Below are 19,317 nucleotides of genomic sequence, written 5' to 3' on the forward strand. Positions count from 1 at the left end.
TATTTAATTGAAATTATAAGTTTTAAAAAATGATTATTTTTTTTTAATTATAAATTAAAACAATAGATATTTACGCGCACAACATGTGAGGTGTGGCACGTGATAAATATAAAAATAGAAAAAGAAAGGAAGAAAAACAAAAAAATAAAAATAAAAAAACCGAAAGAGGAGAAAAAAGGCGGAGGATTTTGGCGCTTGAGGTTTTTTGCCGGAATCTCTACTGTAAAACCCCACTTCGTTCATCTGCTTCTTCGATTTAGTTGTCAATAATGGCTGATGATGGATTGGCTTCGCATAGAAGAGACCCTATCAAGTCTTCAGGCATCTTCACTTTCATTCTCACGATCGTTTCTTTGTCCCTTCGCTCTCCGTGTGTTAAACATAAAGAATTTTGGTTTCAGATATATGTTATCCCTTTGCGAGTTGTGTGCATATCAGTTCATTTGTTATTTTTTAGTTGTTGAGCTCTTGGCTGTCGAGAAAAAAAGAAAGAAAACAAGAGGAAATTCTGAATTGTATTTCTTTTATATTCGTTTTGGTAACCTAGAACTGGAAACCCTGACTCTAGCACGGAAGCTAGTGGTATTAGGCTAAGTTTAATGGAGGGTTGTTTTCCAGGGTCTCGGGAAATAAAAAATATACGATTCAAAAATTTATATTCTTCTACTTTCCCTACATTTTCCCAGAATCCAAACGGGATTTTATGCAATTCAAAAGACGAGGGTTGGTTTATATTCACAAAAGATTTCCCTTGGTATCTAATTTCATAAAGGAGTATTTTTCGTTGTTCCATTGCATAATTTCTAATTCTTTGGTTGGTTTCCAGTTGGGAATGTGGCGGCAAATCGAAGGAGGCAACAAGCTATTACAGTGGGAAAGGAAAGAAGAGAAGCTTTGGTGCGCACGAAGCGCCTTTGCAGGGTGGGGATTAGCGGCGACAGTGATGTTCCAGTTGATGGTGATATGATGGTTGATGAAGAGCAGTCAATATTAGAGACACAGACTTCTTCAGCTGTGGAAGAGTTAAAGTCAACGGTCATTTATCAGTATGTGACTTCTTAGCATTGCCGGACAAATAGGGAGAGCTGCATTTCACCATTTTACAGGAGTTTGGTCATATATTATTAGTTTATTAGCCAATATTTTGCAATGGATTAGAAAGAAAATGAGATATGATTGAATAAAATAGGAAGCAAATCATTTAGGACTTATGAGATGGTCATGTATCTCTACTCCAAGAACAAGACCTCTTTCACTAGCTCTTCTAGAAGTCCCATAACTAATGGGTTGCTGGCCAATTTGTTACATAAATTCAAGGTTCTTAATGGACATACACAAACTATAGTTTCTGCAACGGTCTAATATATTAGCAGATATTAATCTTTGTGTGTGTGTTTTTATTCTTCTTAATAATTAGTTGTTTGCTCAGAGCAGTAGTTTGGTGCCTTCTGAGAAAATGAGCAATAGTTGCCAGTCTGGGAAGTGGTAATTGATGTGTGAAGATACAGAAAATGTAATGGAGGAGAAATTTGGAGAGTAACGGGAACCCCTAAAGAGTGTCTTTGTAGAAATCAATACAAAGTATTAGGGAAGTCAACTTAAAAGTGAATGGATTTTACAGCGACATTTATGCATGTTTAAGAAGTGATTCTGGAAAGACAGGCATTGTTTTTCTTTTCTGATCAATTCTGAGGATGTAAAATGCTTATTGAATGGGTTGTTTTGGAACATTTGTGGTGATCATCTATTAGCTTGGGATCAAGATTATTATTATTATTATTAATACTACTCTCACCACTACTGCTGCTATCACTTCTACCATTTATTATTGTTGTTGTTATTGTTCTTTGAACCCAGAAACTCCCAGTTCCTCATGCCAACCCCTTGCCATTTGAGGTGGGCTTCAAGGATATTTATGAATTAAGATCACTGGGAAATAGATTTTCCTTTTTGTGAAGGCAGCAAAAACAAGCAACATTTCTTGACTTCTGAATTTTTAATGCTTTAGCTTCTTCTTCTTTCTATCTCTTTTCTTTCTTGGAGAAGGAAATATTCTTTTTCTTTTTCTTTTTTTGATAAGTATATTCTTTTTCTCTTTCTTACTTTCTTCTTCTTCTTCTTCTTATTATTAAAATGTTTCATTATCTTATTATTTTATTTTTATTTATTTATGTTCCGTCTTTTACAAATCATGATCTAGCTATATTGTGCCCTTGTTGGTGTGGCAGGGTTGGGGTGGGACATCATTTACATTCCCTGATGAGTAGTTACGTTGTAGGTGCTCTCTCCTCAAATTTCTGTTGCAATTGACTTACCATCTTCAATTTGTGAATTTTAGGGGAAAAGGTGCAATGCAGAAGAGGGTGAGTGCCCTTCGTGATTTAAGGCGTCTATTATCAAGATCCGAATTCCCTCCAATTGAAGCTGCTCTTAAAGCTGGAGCAGTTTCTGTTCTTGTGCAGTGTCTTTCATTTGGTTCTCCAGATGAGCAGGTTCTAAGAATTTCTCATATTTTTGTATATTTGTTGTGTCATTCATTTCTTGGTCTGAAATTTTGTCATATGCATGCAAATGTTTTCTAAGTAGGCATCAAGTGTTTTTCCACAATAAAAGGAGAAAGGAAGTGGAGGAAGTTGCAGATCTTAGTTCTTTTAGGTGCCCATCCTCTACTAGTCTTCTCTGCATTAAGAATGACACTTTTTATCTTCCTATGATTTAGAGTTTGCTTGAAAAGAGAATGCATCTGTGTGGATTACTGTTTGTCTTACCATTTAAAATTGGCATGGGAGAACTAAAAGAAAACTTTCTGATTATTATCACAATTATAATTACAATTGTTATATTGCAGTTGCTTGAGGCAGCTTGGTGCCTTACAAATATTGCAGCTGGAAAACCAGAAGAAACAAAAGCTTTGTTGCCTGCATTACCACTACTTATTGCTCATTTGGGAGGTTTGTAATGGTTTCTGCATTCCCTTTTGATATGAATGATCTTCTCTTTCTTCTTACAAGTAAAATTTTGATCAACCTTTTGAGCTGAAAGGTCTAAGAACATTATAAGATAATTTGAGTGATTATAAAAGTCCATTTGAAAATCAGCTGTTGAAAGAAAAAAAATAAAAAGACCACTTGAAAGTTGATAATTGAAACCAAGAAATGATGGGAGACCATTGCCAATACATTGAGTCCACTCTTCAATAAGGCACAAATCCTTAAGGTTTTAACAGGTTTTGCTACCTGTGCATACTGATAAATAACCATTTTAGCAAACATGGGGTTGAGTTTTTTTCCTACAACTGGTACTGGTTTACCCTTGGTCCTAACCTAGTGTAGGATCTTGTTCTTGAACACTTCAGTAGACCATTTTCCTTGTTATGAACAACACTTTATTATAAAAAGAAGACAGTGAAACCACTGTCTTTTAGATAATTCTCCCAATTTTATACATGTTTTCCAGGTCCATGTATCTATACTATACAATTAGGATGGCAAGTTAGTGTATAATATGGAGTTAATTTTGGAGAGGGACAGGGTTTAGGGTCATTAAGCATTAGGATCTTTCTGACTCTGGTTTTGCATTTTTAAATGCACTTATTGTGTAGAAAAGAGTTCCCCTCCTGTTGCTGAGCAGTGTGCATGGGCGTTGGGAAATGTTGCTGGTGAAGGAGAGGAGCTGAGAAATATTCTACTATCACAAGGAGCCTTACCACCTCTTGCTAGAATGATGGTGCCAAATAAGGGTTCAACTGTGAGAACAGCTGCTTGGGCATTATCGAATCTAATCAAGGTTTTGAACCCTTTTGCTTAAGATAGTCTCTAATTATCTTTTCAATTAAAAGAACTATGCAGAGGGTTACAACCTAATAGCTTTAGGTTGCAAACATTCTTCTAATGGGCTTCACCCCTTCTTCATCTTCTTCATTTTTTTCTTCTTATAAATTTCATTTGCAATATAATTTCAATATTTCTGAATGTAGGGACCAGATCCTAAAGCTGCATCAGAACTTATACAAATTGATGGGGTACTAGATGCAATTCTTAGGCATTTGAGAAAAGGGTAAGTAATTGCCATTTTTGCTACTTGAAAATAGTTATAGATTTAATGCTGTAAGGTTTCTTAACTGCTGTCTTGAAGTTTGAGATACCATTTTAGGCCACATCAAAACAATGACTTAGCTAGGTTGCACATCCAAGATATAGTTGGTAGTTCTTCTGTCTACGTTAGTCCTCCTCTATATGGATCAATTTTCCTTGTTATCAATTTTTATTATTTTTTTTGGTCCAGGGTAAAAGGAAAAATTCTGTTGAGAAAGCCAGATTGTTTTGCCAATGTCAAGGGTATGAACAGAAATTTGCCCCTTGGGAAGAAATAGAGATGGTTTGGATGTGAACACTGTTTTGTATTTTCTTTACCTGTTACATAGAAGAAGCCAAACCAGTGACAGACTCTTAATCTTGTGGGCCTTTGCAGGAAAAATTTTTACTGTAGAAAAATTATTAACATCTTCTGGAACTTATGGTAGATGAATTAGTTCTGTTGTGAGACATTTCAGGGATACGTCCTTGAATTAACTTGATGGCATACATAGTGATACTACTGAATACCAACTACCAAGACCCCAGCTTAATATGATACTGTTGATACACACCTCAAGCACCTAGCTACCTGTGATTCCTCACTAGCATCAATGCTGCTGCTCGTCAAAGACCAAGTTCAGGATGGAAAAATATGCAAGGGCTTTATTTGCCTATCTATCTATTAGATTTCTATTTCAAAAGCTAAAGCACCATTAAAATTCTAGATTTAAAATGGAAAATGATATTAAAATGCCATGTTTTGCAAATTCATCTCCATTTCAGCAAATGTTCTATATTAAAAGATATCATTTCTATCTAAAACTTCTTTAAATGAAGAGGATTTAGTATTTAGGATGACCTGAAAAAAGTTGTATATGCACCATGTGGGACTATTTTTAGAATTGTTGCCTTTCCTTTTTTATTTCCCCCCATAAAATCTTCCAGAACAGACACACACACACACACACTAAAGCCTTAATCAGTCTCTCTATTTTAAAAGCTGAAGCTTTTAAATTTATTTTGTTCCAAGGAAAATTCTATTTTATTTTACATTGTTCTTATTTAAAATTTCTTTCAGATGAAGAGGATTTTATATTTAGGATAACTAGGAAAGGAGATGTAAAGGCACCAAGCAGGGACTAATACGCAATTGTTGCCTTTTTTTTTTCCCTTTCCCCCCTAAAAATCTTTCAGAATTCTTTGTTTTGTGTTCTGTCACCAGTTCTGGTCCATACCTATCTTATATCTTGTTACTGTGCACAGCTTTATTTTCAATGCAAGTGGTATTTTGATAGGTAGATAATATTTTACAAAAAAAGTGCCTAAGGGGTACAGTAGTCCATTGAGTATTCCAGCTTCATGTCTCCATTCTCTGTGGTGACTTTCTTGCTTGTTGGCTTTCTACTTATAGCTGAACTATTTCGTGAAAATGTTTTGGTGCTCCAATTTATTTGATGTTTACTGTACATATATTTTTACTTGTGTCTGTCATTTCCTTGTGTTGAACTTCTTCAAAATTGGACTCAGGGTGATGTTCCATTATTCCTCTTTATGGAATCTGCAGAAGAAGCAATATAGCAAAAGCCACCTAGCATTAGATCTTACCATATTTGGCTTAGTGTTTTATGTCATTGGTATGTTGAAATTATGTTTCACAATTTATGATGTTAAAGCTCCCTTGTTTTGACAGGAAATTATTATTGAGGAGTTTTCTTGAGAAATAAGTTGTTTTCACTGTCCATTTCTCTTTGAGAAATTTTATCATGTAACTTACAGAAGATAGTTATTATATTGGTCAAATTTGCCCCAGAAATTTTTGTTTTTATTCGCAAAAATTTCACTAATGTAAAGTTTTATGTTGAAACAACAGAGCTAAAGTATAATTAGATTATTGGTCAAATTCAGGGATGAAGAGTTGGCAACTGAAGTAGCATGGGTGGTAGTTTATCTCTCAGCCCTTTCAGACACTGCCACTAGCATACTGGTGAAGAGTGATCTCCTTCAACTACTAGTTGAAAGATTAGCAACATCAAATAGTTTGCAATTGCTCATTCCGGTAATGCAAAAAAAGTGACTAAATTTGCTTGACCCTCTGTTTTAATTTCTTTTTTATTGAATAATGTTATTTTGACTTCTTTTTGTTAAATGAAGAGGGTGAGGAGAAAAATTTGTGGCTTTACATTTTTTTCTTGTTTAAAAGCTGCAATATGTGGGGCTCTATCTAGGAAATATTTTCTTATCTATATATTATAGCAGGTATGATATAAATTATCTACCGATAGGTAATTGTTTGCTGTTGATGATGCGATCTCAATTAGTGGAAACTGTAGTGAAATTAATCCCCTATAATGCTTTCAGAATAAGTTCCAATAGAAGGGTAGCGTTTCAATTCTTCAAACCATACATGCTTATCCTTGAAAGTTAAATAATCCTCTCTTTCCAGATTCTCTATCATATTTTTAGGGCCTTATTTGATCTGGATGTTAAAAATTTCCACCCACTATTTTTTTATGTGCTGTGGAAGGATTCTAGGAAATGATCCATTGGATGCTGAAAGCCAGAAATAATGTTTGCAATCTATGATTTTGCTGTGAGTTTTTGAGTCATGGATTCATTGTTCTGTTCTCATTTAGCTATCAATGTTGCTCATTTTCTTCCTTCTGGTCATTGTTCCTGCCTTAGAAGATTTTAAATGAATGCAACGTTTATCGTAGTGTCTCACCTTGGAACCTCAAATTATTCATTTGGGAACTAATTTTCTCTTAACCTAATGGAAATTAAGGATTACTCCGATTTGTTTTCTTGCTTCCATTGTCGAGTGTCAGATTCTTACTTTTGGCGTTATTAGCTAGATCTGGTAAATGGGCGGCAATACTAGAGGCTGCTAACAAAAGGCAACACTAATGATCATAAAACAAACTTTTGTGTATGATATGCACAATTAGAGGTGGCATTTCTATAATTATGAATTTGATGTAAAAGTGAAGAAAGAGAATATGGAATTAGAGACCTAGAGTAATTATTCAAACATATATACTTTTGAATAAGTTGGATAATTTTGGGATGAATGGTCTGACAGAATTAGAAAAAGAATGCATCATATATTCTTTCAATGAAGCACTTTTGTGCAAAAATTAATGATGAAATGATATTACTAAAAAAGATACTTAAACTTATTCATGTTTGTGAAAGTTCGCATGGAAATGGGAGAAGTAGCATCATTATATATTTGGTGATTGTGCATCAAGTAAAAATGATTTTTATGCTTGTGCACAACAAATGAAATGGTATTTACTTGGGAGACACTGAGAATGATAATTTATATGTGGTAACATAATTTGGAACTGCACACTTGCATTCATATGTATTTGTTTTCATGCAAAAAAGTTGCTCTCACCCCAAGTTATTTTGTATCGGATATTTTGATGCTCCTGCTATTTTTAGGTTCTTCCTTGGCTATTTCCACCATTGAATTCTCGAGTCTTAGATCCATTGGGTGGCTTTGGGTTTTTAGAACAAAATTCAAATGGAATGTGGTTCATCTTATCCAAATTCTCATAATTTTTGTATTGACAATTTTTTCATCTGAATTACTGTAAAGTGCTTAAATTGGTACACAACTGACAGTACTAGCTGTTCTTGATAAGAATGAAAACTTGCTAGGCATTTTCAAAATTGAGCACCTTGGTGTCCAGCTTTATCCACCACAGGGAAGTCCTAATTCACCTTTGTTTTTATATCATCTTAAAAACAATCATACAGGCTTACAAAATGAGAGTTTTCATTTTTAAGTTTTTGCTGCATTGCTTTAGACTTTTTGGATTGCTTGCTTGTCTTCATCATTGTCAGTCTTCCTCCTAATACCTGGTGTTGGGTGCACCCATATAATTCTGTTTCCTTCTTTAATTAGGCAAGTAGTTCCTTTTTGTTTAGTTTTTCTCTCTCATTCTCCAAAATGTTGTTCTTAAAGCCTTTTAAAGCCATTGAAGGAAAAGATCAAGAATATTATGGCTCAAAATTTTCAAAAGGGCTTGATCAATCCATGCAAAATCTTTCCTTACTTTGTTGAACAACCATGTCTCTGTATCATTTTAAGTCCAAAACTCATCAAGTGATTCCTCAATATTTTGTTAATGCTTTTTTAGAAAATTAAAAAATTTGCTGTTAATAACATTTTCTTCTTTGTTATTTTTTTATCATGTCCTTTTATATATGATCTCTACTTATTGCCTATTAATGGAAGAATTAGATGGAAGCGAGCATGGAAAGGTTTAGTTTTTAAATTTAGACTTTGCTGTGAGATTAATGGACTCAAGTAGGAGGAACACAGCCTAGGCACACAAGATGATAAAAAAATTTCATTGTAATGATCATGAGATCATCAGGAGTATCTATAACAGCTTATTTTATAATCCCATTGTTATGAAATTGATAAGAGCATGCAGAGAAGGATAGCCAAGTTCCATGATTGAAATCTCTGCTGAAAGATTTTTTCCTTGCAAATCATGTCAAACCAAGCCTTTAAGTTGCTGATGTACAAGCTTACAAGTTGTTGAATAACATGTATGTTGTAGTCTACTAGGATGGAAGATATATTTAATTCCACAGCTATACACTAACATAGCTGTAGATTGAATAATGGTTGTTTCTTAAACGGGCTTGTAAATTGTTGGTAGGTTCTTTGGATTATTCTGACGTAGTTTTTCCTTTTAGGTGCTGAGAAGTTTAGGAAACCTTGGAGCTGGTGCTAGTCATGCAACTTGTATTCTTGTGGTTGGACATGAAATGACAGGTTAGCAATTACTTCTTTACCTTCCTAGTTGCACATATTTTTTCATAAAAATACTGACATCTATTGAATTTTCAGATAATTTTATAGCAGCACTTGTAAAATGTTTGGGATGTGAGCACCGGGTCTTGAAGAAGGTATATTGTCTGTCATTATTATCATGAGATTAATCATGGTCACCCATTCTCAGTAGAAGCTTATCATTTATGTAGGAAGCAGCTTGGGTGCTATCCAATATAGCTGCTGGTTCCATTGAACACAAGAAGTTGATATATTCAAGTGAAGCAGTACCATTGTTACTGCGCCTTCTTTCAACAGCACCATTTCATATAAGGAAAGAGGTAGCATATGCACTGGGCAACCTGTGTGTAGTTTCATCAGAAGGTGGTGGAAAGCCAGCTCTGATCCTGGAACACTTGGTTTCACTTGTTGGTAGAGGTTGCCTCCCGGGTTTTATTGATTTGGTCAGATCTGCTGATACTGAGGCTGCAAAGCTTGGGCTTCAATTCATGGAGCTGGTAAGCAAATATAATACCCTGTCAATTTGCGGCTAGTTATACCTAGTATTTTGTTCATTGTCCATTGCATATTAGACAAGATTGCTTTTGTTTCTGGTTCGTCTTATTGGTTGTTGCTGAATGATTGAATAGTTTGTTTTCCCCCTCCCTATGATATTTGTGATCAATTTTTGTTATTGAATTCGGAACTTAAAATATGATGTGCCTTCATGAATTGACAGACATGGACCATACCATCTTTTCCTTTTTTAAATGACTTTGCTTGATCTTAGCACCTTTTCGTTGAATGAGTTATCATGACTGAACGTTGTGTTGGGTGAGGAATACCATATTGAAAGGATGCATGTTTCTTTGTGATTTACTCAAAAAAGTGTTCATATTTGGTGGCACACAGGTCTTAAGGGGGATGCCAAATGGTGAGGGTCCAAAGCTTGTGGAGAGAGAGGATGGGATTGATGCAATGGAAAGATTCCAATTTCATGAAAACGAAGACCTTCGAAACATGGCAAACGGGTTAGTTGATACGTACTTTGGGGAGGAATATGGGCTTGACGAATAGAAAAAGCATCCTCGCCCAACTGATGCCTGGATTTGGAATGACCCCTGGTTCCAATCCCTCATCCGTGATGTATACTACACCTTTTTCTTAGTCTTCTTTGGCAATGTTTGCTGCAAGTTCGACCCAAATTTAGGGTCCACACTACATATGATCTTGCATGGGGAAGTCTCATCTGCTGTAGGTTGATCATCTAACATGTCTGTCATCTGAAGGGGATCTGGAGAATTTCTTGTTGTCAAACATGTAAATTTTTTAGCTTCCATTTCTCTGTGTTGCTGGGTTTGGTCGAGGACTGTATATTAAATCGCTTTGCACATTAGTGATCATCTTTACGTTTACTGGGAAATGGACTCATTTTCCTGAATTTGTAACCTATTAATCTGGAAAACAAAAATTTCGTGTTGTTTCTTATTTATAAGCCCCATTTGATTGCCGAGAGTTTGTGACGAATACAGGAAATTTGGAGCTTGGAAATCTCTCTTGGTAGGCTCACACAATTTCAATCAATTTTTATCAATTCAAAATAAATATTAGTCAGCTATGAAAACGCTTGTTCTTGTACTGATACTTCCTTTGGAAGTGATATTAGAATTCTAATCAATTCTTTAAATAAACCATACAAGCATATGAAATTGAAATCTTTACCACTCTTGGTTTTCATTTTTAATATAATGTCTAAAGTATCATTTTTATAACATATGAATTACGTTCATAAAAAAAAAATATATAAATAGAAATAAATAAAAAGAAGTTATTTTGAATTAAAAGATTAAGTCGTTTGTTTTTTAATTAAATACAAAAAAATCAAAATATTTGATTTTTTTTATTTAGTTATTTATATCAATAGAAAAAACTAAATATTTAATTTTTTATTCAAAAAATAAATAAATATCACCTTAATGTGATATAGACTTTTTAGAAAATATCCATAAGTTAATTAGTTATTATTTATGTGATATTTTATATTTATAAAATATAAAATAATTTTTTATTATTTAATAAAAATATTATAAATGTAATTTCAATAATAAATTTCATGGTATAAAATTAAATATGTTTTAACCTTTTTGGATTTAAAAAAAAAATCATATATTTCTTTTAATACTATCATCCTATTACTCCTTATCATAATTTTTCCACTATTACATGATAATTTTAAATTCATTGTACCACTAGAAAATTAACAGCAGAAAATGTATGCATTGCATTGTGTGCATACGTGGCACGCTTCCATTGGCTACCAAAGCAAACCCTAGGTTTTCGTATGTTTCATTTATTTTAATTAGTTATTGGAATTAGAGGGAAATTTAGAAGGTTGCAGCGATGGAGAAAGGCACCTCTTTTCTGTTCTCCGGCATTACTTTCGACAAAAAGAAGTTCGCCGCCGATTTCGCCAGGTTTAAGGTAGGGTTTTCTTCTCAATGATTCGCAGTTTGGTTGCTCGGAAAACCTTGGAAATTTTAAGAAATTTTTTAATGAAGTCCAAATTTGATCAATGGCGGAGCGGAAGCTTTAGTTTGTTTGACTTGTTTTAATTCCAACTTTTGCCTTTTTCTTTTTTGGTTTAGGAGAAAAAAGAGAGTGATGATTTGGTTGAGAGTGGGAAATCTGAAGCAGAGGAGGGGGCAAGGCCTGTGAAGAAGAGGAAGCGGAAGGCAACGGTTGCGGGTAAGTTATCGGTGTTGGTGATGAGGGTGAAGGTTGTCAACTTCCTACTAAATAAATGTGTTTTGTTATACTTGTGTTCGGATCAGATCCTGTAGAAGGATTCAATGTCTTCAAGACTTCAAAATCATCCGCTCAAGGAATCCAGCAGAATGACCAGGAAAAAAGCGAACTTTCTCAAGCAAAGAAGGAACTCAATCGGCAAATTGAGGTGGTTGTTATTTTCATTATTATTGGTTCCGGTCATATTTGTTTTTATTTTGTTTGAGTTCGATTTAAAAATTTTCTTATTTCATGAGTTCAGAGGGATGCGCTTTTGCGGAAGAAGCATAACATTCATATTTCTGGAAATAATGTTCCATCTCCCTTGGAGAATTTTTCAGAGTTGAGCTCAAGGTATCTGGTTCTATTTTTTCACAGTTCTTAATTTTGGACCACCATGCGCATATGATATCGATTTTTGCTTTAAATTGCTTCACAGTTAAATGCATTGTAAAGTATTTCGTATAAATAATATTGATGCTGCTCTTTGGCTTTTCAGAAAGATGATTCAGGAAAATTTAAGATAGAATTTTTTTTTTTTTTGGTGGAAATTTTTGTTTTTATAGGATGGTGTTGGGGCTTTGGAACACATATGTTTTGTAAAGCATTTCCTATAAATAATGCCTATAAAAGAAAAAACATTTAAATAATATCATTGCTGCTCTTTGTATTTTTAAAAAAGATGTATGTCAAGTGAATTTAAGATAGAATTTTTTTTTTTCTTGAAAATTATACACTTGATCATATATAAGATGGTATGGGGGATTTGGAACTAGGAGCATCTTCTACACAGCAAAACCTGTATGGATGCTAGGTTTAATTACTTGTTGGCTCACATCTCTATGTATTTAAATTATTCACAATGGAAAATAAATCAAGTTGACTTGGGTTATTTTAACCTTTTTCTTTTCCATCCCTGGTGTATCCAACTTTTTGACTCTCACCTTGGAAGACTATTGCTTCTACCTATATGGTGTTCTTTTACTTCTTAAAATGTTACTTAGTTGTAGTTTTTGGTCAACATAAAAATTTATTTGGTTATTTCACAGATATGGATGTGAATCATATTTATTGCACAACTTGGCGGAACTTGGATTTAAAGAGCCAACACCAATTCAAAGACAGGCTATTCCAGTACTACTATCTGTATGGTCTTCCATTTATGCTAACTTTACTTTAGTTCTTCTTACTTCTTCCATCCAGTCACCCTCCCCTAGGTGCATTGGGTTATCCCAAAAATTGGATTTTTATAATCTTTAACTTAATTAGATCTTTAATACGATTATATGAGTTATCTAATTTAGTGTTTTCAGGGTGTTTTGGTTCTTATTTCTTTTCCTAACAATTATTTTGTTCTGTGTTAGGGACGTGAATGCTTTGCTTGTGCTCCTACTGGATCTGGAAAAACCTTGGCTTTTGTGTGTCCAATGCTTATGAAACTTAAGGTACTGTTTAAAGTCTTTCAATTACTTTGTTGAAGATCAATGCTTGAATTTCTCTGATGATAGTTGCATACAATCAGCATGCATCAAAGGATGGCATCCGGGCTGTTATCCTTTGTCCTACAAGGGAGCTAGCTGCTCAGACAGCCAGAGAGTCCAAGAAATTGGCTAAAGGGAAGAAATTTTACATCAAGTTATTGACTAAAGAACTTTTAAGAAGTGGTGATATTTCAAAACTGCCTTGTGATATACTCATATCTACACCTCTGCGCCTGCGGTCTGCTATCCGCAAAAAAAAGCTCGATTTAAGCAGGTACGTGGATTTCTAATGTATTGTTGATGCAAACTTCCTCAATTTGTTAGAAACACCAAAAGAATGAACATGATGAAGTTTGATGCAGAATGATTGTGCGATATTTGCATCAAAAGCAAAGAAATGAAAAACCCTTCTTGAAGTATTGAAATGAAAAGTAGAGGTTGCACATTAGACTACACTGAAGTGCCCATTACAGTGTTTCATAGTATCCATTTGTCTGGGTGATAAAAGAGTGCAAAAAAGGGGGTAAAACTGTTTCTTTGTTCCTTTTTTTTGTTTGTTTGTTTGTTTGTTTTTTTTTTTTTTTTTGTGGTATGTGTGTGTATATATAATGGTCTGTTGTTTATAATGTGCTCTTTCTTGTTATTTGATATATTCCTAAACAATGATTACTAAATAATTATGATAGCAAATTAGTTCAACTTCAGATGTGGGCATTGCTTGGTGGTTTGTTACTACAAAATTGAACATTGTTCCAATGATTGGGTCATGTTATATTTATATTGCTATGATGCTGAAACATGAAACTTGGAGTAGGATGGGTGAAGCAGAGAAGTGCATTTGGAGTAATGTGCTACAGTTAACCTTCCAAGTAAAAGAAATTCTGTAGTACAGCTACAAAACTAACTGTGCTTCATAAAATGTTAGGCTGTTAAGATACAAAATACTTAAAAAAATAGCAGAAAAAGGATGATAAATCAAATATGTTAATACGATTAAAATAAGAAACAAGTACATCTATAAGAAGGTAGGGGTGGCACAACATAAGGGAAACTCATATAAGATGGTTGAGCTGTGTGATGAAGACTATGAATGCACAGGCATGGAGGAGTAATTTAATTCAAATTTGAAGAAGTTAAGATGACAATAAATACACCAAAAAGGACATGGGTAGAAGCAGTGAGAAATTGGATGATGTCCAAAGATCTGGCAGGGGATGTGGCTATTGAAAGATATGATCACAAGGATGTAAATGGAGGATATAACCCTTAATAGATTTGATTGGCAAAGAAGGAATGACTCAACTCAACCTGGGTAGTTAAGAGTGACAGTTGTTAGGTTGAGGTTTCTATAACGTTGAAGCTTCCTTTAAAACTTGAGCTTAAAGGGACTAAACCTGCTACAAGTGGACTTGGAGTTGACTTACATGTTTATTTATTTTTGTTGGAAAAAGAATGGAATAGCTATCATACTTATTTTTAGGACATGCACTTTTACAGTGCCCTGTTATGTCTCCTTTTCATGTTTTTATTGGAAAATAAAGAATGAAAGAAACAAAATACAGAAGTTTTTGCGTGGTGCTATCTATCATGACACATCAAAGTATCTTTCAATACTTGGGAACTGTTGTTGGAGACATTACTTTTTACTCCTTGTTTGTGATGGATTGTATCATGACTGAAGCTGCTGATTCTGATATATCTCAGGGATCAGGGTTTTGTTTTGTAGAACACTGTTTTGTTACATTCAAAGGAAATTTCAGAACCATCATGGTCCTTGTGAATTATGAATAATTAGGATATCTAACTTCTTAAGAAGAATGGACTGAAAAAATTGCTGAAGGTCATTTATAGTAATTGTCCATGCTCGTGTGGGAAGAACCAGCATTCAATTGACACAATAAATTGGTTGCACTCCCTACTTTTGCTAGGTGCCTCTTAATGCATTCTGTCTGTTTGCCTATCAAAAGAAAAACCAACATAAACAAATAAAATTGCACAATAAATTGGAACTAACTTGCCTTCCTGCTTGAGTTTTGCTTTTGTGCAGGGTTGAGTATCTTGTCCTGGATGAATCAGATAAACTGTTTGAGCTTGGCTTGGTGAAGCAGATTGATGCCGTGGTCAAAGCGTGCTCAAATCCCTCAATAATACGCTCATTGTTTAGTGCTACTTTACCTGATTTTGTTGAAGAGCTTGCTCGCACAATAATGCATGATGCTGTTCGAGTCATCATTGGCAGGAAGTATGGATCTCTTTACCACTAAAGCAAGTTGTAATTCCATTGATGTGCATCATGTTTATCATGCCTTGAAAACATTTGTGTGGTCCCTTACATTTATGACGGGGAAGGGGTCGTGATTGTGGGGAAGGAGTTGGGTTTGGTTTGTTGGTAATGGAATGGAATGGTTTTGATGAATATTCTTCCACAATTTTTGCAGGCTTTGTTTGCATTTTATTATTAATTCAGTGCTCATTTGAAATTTTGAACAGGAATTCTGCTTCTGAACTTATAAAGCAAAAACTGGTGTTTGCTGGAAGTGAAGAAGGGAAGCTTCTTGCTCTTCGTCAAAGCTTTGCAGAGGTATGCTGCTGACATGCTTGTGGTGGAAAGCTGATCCATCTCGCAATTTTTATATGTCATTAAAATTATTGATAGATTATGTACTAAAAATAGCAAATAAATCAAAATAATCGAACTGGAACTATGATTTCAAGCCTGTAGATTGAATGGAGATACAGGCTAAAGAGCTTGCTTGGATTTTCTATTGCTTCTTTGTCGGACTAGGTCACTAAGCCATTGGTAACAATGGGGTAAGGTATAGAGTCCCTTTCCATTCCAGGGAGAGGTCTAATCAAGCTCCCTGTCTGGAATTCCAAACTATGTGCAAGGGTTGTTTGAGATTTCAAAATTTATGTTTAAACTAAAAAAAAAGGGGATTCCTGGTTGAAATAAAAAATAGAAAGGGCATAAATATTGATGGTTTGCTTTTGGTCCTAGGATCATATTCCTGATGCATTATTCTTGTCAGAAGTCATTTAATAATATGAGTTCACTCTGGTTGATTAATTTAGTTGGTGTGCATCTTTTATGGAAGTGCTATGGTAATGGTTATGAGTGGTATATTCATGATGAGAGGATATATATTGTGTTTGGACAGAAATGTCCTTCAACAATGTACTGACATACCATTTAAATGCTCATTATGATCATAATGCTGTGTTCAAACTTATTGACCATGATCCTCTTTCTCGTAGGATTGACTCTGCGATTTATTTACATTTTTTAATTAGATTGTCCCTATTACTAATTTCAAGTGGAGTATATTTAATTTATTAATTAATTCCTTTGTGTGTCACACTTTTTGCTAGAGTTTGAATCCACCGATTCTTCTCTTTGTCCAAAGCAAGGAACGTGCAAAGGAGCTCTACACGGAACTGGCATTTGATGACATTAGAGTTGATGTTATCCATGCTGATTTGTCCCAATCACAGGTAATTACTTGTCAATTTGGTATATACTTCTACCAATGTATTCTTTTTGCCTATCCAGAAAAAGAGATAAACCTCGAGTGTTAGCTGTCAAAACTTGATAAGTTCTTAGACGTAACCTGTACATGCCCAGTGGTCATGGAAAGAAGAAACTTGGTCCAATTGTTCTGGACCATCTATTGCTACATTTTCACTTGGTCTTATTTTACTATTGTCATCAGTGTTATGTCAATATTATTTATTATCATATTTGTTAATATTGAATGACACAGAAAGATTTGTCTCTCTACTCAGCTGCCTATTGATATAAATCATGATTTTTATCCCTCCAAGTTTCTTTACCCTCATGTTTAATTTATGCCAATTGATTGTACTTAAATACAGCGAGAAAATGCTGTGGATGACTTCAGAGCCGGGAAAACTTGGGTTTTGATTGCAACTGATGTTATTGCTCGTGGTATGGATTTCAAAGGCGTTAACTGTGTGATTAATTATGACTTTCCAGATTCTCCTGCTGCATATATTCACAGGATTGGTATGTTTCTCAACCACCCCTTGATCCTAGCTTTTTTAATGTAGGTATAGTTATTAAATCATTGTTGTGGATGGAGAGTAAATGGGGTTGATGAACATTTTCTATAAAAAAAATTTAATGAGCTACATAAACAATGACTAATTTAAAAATGCAAAATTTGTAAATAACTTGAGAATGTTGTATGTTTGTCTATAAAGAAGTGAGGAGGATGTGTCAAATGCCTCGATTGTGGATATAAAATTGTTCATATACAGTGGAGTCTCTGCTCGGAGATAATTGTTAATAGGATTGTAGGGGTGTAAATATGTCCATATGTATCTACCTGTAATATTGATTAATATAGTTTTCTTCTTTTCTACCAGAAACAGAATGGCAACAAATGATTGTAATGCACCAGTTCTTTAAAGCATGCAATGTAACAAGACTTTTTATTTCAATTTACCATTGTTTTAGTTCAAATAATATGTTCCCAGATGTATCAAGTTCATGTATAAAATTCTGTGCACTTTATAAAATTCTCAAAAATTTGACACTTAGTCATTGCTTCAATAAAATAACAACGGAAAAATAATATAATTTACAAAATTTGGATCAGAAGTCTTGAATTCTAACACTGAATTCCCGTTTTTATGTTTCATATTACCCCCTTTTTAATGATTTCCAATTTCCTAACAGCAACCATGAACAACTGCTCTTGGAATGACAAAAGATAAGGCTTTTAGCTGATCTACTGAATTACAGATGAGCTATTTTTGAAGTTTATTTCAGGATGTTTGTTTTCTATTCTACATGAGTCAGCAAATAATTTACTCCCCTAACGAATAATGTCTTAGTCTGCAAATAGTTTTGATACATACATTGTTCAGGGTGTATGCTGAATCTTTTAAAAGTAACCTTTGTACAGTTTTTGCTGGAGTATTTTTCGTCTAGTCACTGAAACAGAGTTTCTTTAATCTTTTGAAAAAGGTCGTTCTGGCAGAGCAGGAAGGACAGGAGAGGCTATTACTATTTACACAGAAGATGATGTTCCATTTTTGCGGAACATAGCAAATGTGATGGCAGCTTCTGGCTGTGAGGTTCCGTCTTGGATTATGGCCTTGCCCAAACTGAAGTGGAAGAAGCATCGGCCCCAAAGAGATTCTATATCCACAAAGCCAAAAGATCAGAAAGAGTAAGGCTGCAAAGTGATTCCATATCCACCAAGCCGAAAGATGAGAAAGACCAAGGCTGCAAAGAGATTCTACATTGACCTGGCTAAAAGATCTGAAATACTAAGGGCGCGAGGAGATTATCTGTCTACTTGGCCAAATGATCAGAAAGAGCAAGGCCACTAGAAAATTTCCTATTTTGTTGTAACTGTTTTAGGTTTTTGTGATTTCAGTTTGCTGTTTCTTCTCCCCTGCAAGAGGGAGATGAGATTGTATTAGTCATTTTTTTGACATTTTAGAGTTGAGGACGCGTGGCTTGGAACCATGTCCAAGTTCCGGATCTTTGTGGATCATTCCCAGATCAAAATGATCAGCAAAGTGGCAACTGGCCAATTACAGTGACGATATTGTTAAAAACCGTTGGCCAATCTTCTGATTTGCCTCTATAATTATTCAAATGATCCAAACAGAAAAAGGAAAATTGTTGCATCTTTGTGACGAGAATTCAATTAATTCGCCCTTTGCTCATTAACCAAAACCTCTATTCATACCTAAAATCTTTTGAAATATTCCCTTTTCACTGTAAATCCTTCTCATTAATTTAAGTGGAGTTATTTTTTAGTTGAATAGAAAATGTCAAAATATTTGATTTTTTTTTTATTATATCAAAATATTCAACTTTTTTTTTTATTTAGTCAAAAATAACCTTTTGATATTAACTAATATAATTATTTGTTATCAATTATGTTGTTTGATATCAATAAGTTATTTTTAGTCGAATAGAAAGAACTGAAATATTTGGTTTTTTCTATTCAGTTAAAAAAACAAATACGACCTTGCATTTAGTAGTGTGGCATGTTCGAATATCGAGTTTGGGCTAGGCACGTTACAAGCTTAGCAATTCAGCTTACTCCAAAGTTGACTGTAGTTCATAAAAAATGGACCTGAATGTTGGGCTGACTGATTCTTACATAATTTGATTCATATTTCATAAGCTCCAGATACCCAGAAAATG

General features: G+C 34.3%; 2 protein-coding genes across 4 annotated transcripts; both read left to right on the forward strand.

The window, feature by feature from the left end:
* The first annotated feature begins 148 nt into the window (after positions 1 to 148).
* Positions 149 to 10,378, forward strand: LOC117920854 (importin subunit alpha-9). The gene is made up of 11 exons (XM_034838516.1): positions 149 to 321; positions 827 to 1,046; positions 2,339 to 2,492; positions 2,849 to 2,951; positions 3,602 to 3,786; positions 3,977 to 4,056; positions 5,982 to 6,132; positions 8,790 to 8,868; positions 8,944 to 9,002; positions 9,078 to 9,383; positions 9,778 to 10,378. Exons 1-11 carry the CDS (start codon positions 270 to 272, stop codon positions 9,940 to 9,942), a joined length of 1,554 nt encoding a protein of 517 aa, XP_034694407.1. The 5' UTR covers positions 149 to 269; the 3' UTR covers positions 9,943 to 10,378.
* An 870-nt stretch (positions 10,379 to 11,248) lies between these two features.
* Positions 11,249 to 18,791, forward strand: LOC117921035 (DEAD-box ATP-dependent RNA helicase 57). Of its 3 annotated transcripts, none has more exons than XM_034838789.1 (12): positions 11,249 to 11,346; positions 11,511 to 11,610; positions 11,697 to 11,818; positions 11,912 to 12,003; positions 12,699 to 12,795; positions 13,014 to 13,094; positions 13,172 to 13,404; positions 15,178 to 15,372; positions 15,621 to 15,711; positions 16,500 to 16,622; positions 17,004 to 17,154; positions 18,121 to 18,791. In XM_034838789.1, the coding sequence occupies exons 1-12, from the start codon at positions 11,266 to 11,268 to the stop codon at positions 18,327 to 18,329; spliced, it is 1,575 nt and encodes a 524-aa protein (XP_034694680.1). In that variant the 5' UTR covers positions 11,249 to 11,265; the 3' UTR covers positions 18,330 to 18,791. The 3 variants fall into 3 exon arrangements, with proteins under 3 accessions (XP_034694680.1, XP_034694682.1, XP_034694681.1); XM_034838791.1 differs by lacking the exon at positions 18,121 to 18,791 and adding an exon at positions 17,830 to 18,099; XM_034838790.1 differs by lacking the exon at positions 18,121 to 18,791 and adding an exon at positions 17,517 to 17,817.
* The last annotated feature ends 526 nt before the right edge of the window (positions 18,792 to 19,317 follow it).

This window comes from Vitis riparia, chromosome 8, assembly GCF_004353265.1.
Source record: "Vitis riparia cultivar Riparia Gloire de Montpellier isolate 1030 chromosome 8, EGFV_Vit.rip_1.0, whole genome shotgun sequence".
In the NCBI taxonomy this organism is placed as follows: domain Eukaryota; kingdom Viridiplantae; phylum Streptophyta; class Magnoliopsida; order Vitales; family Vitaceae; genus Vitis; species Vitis riparia.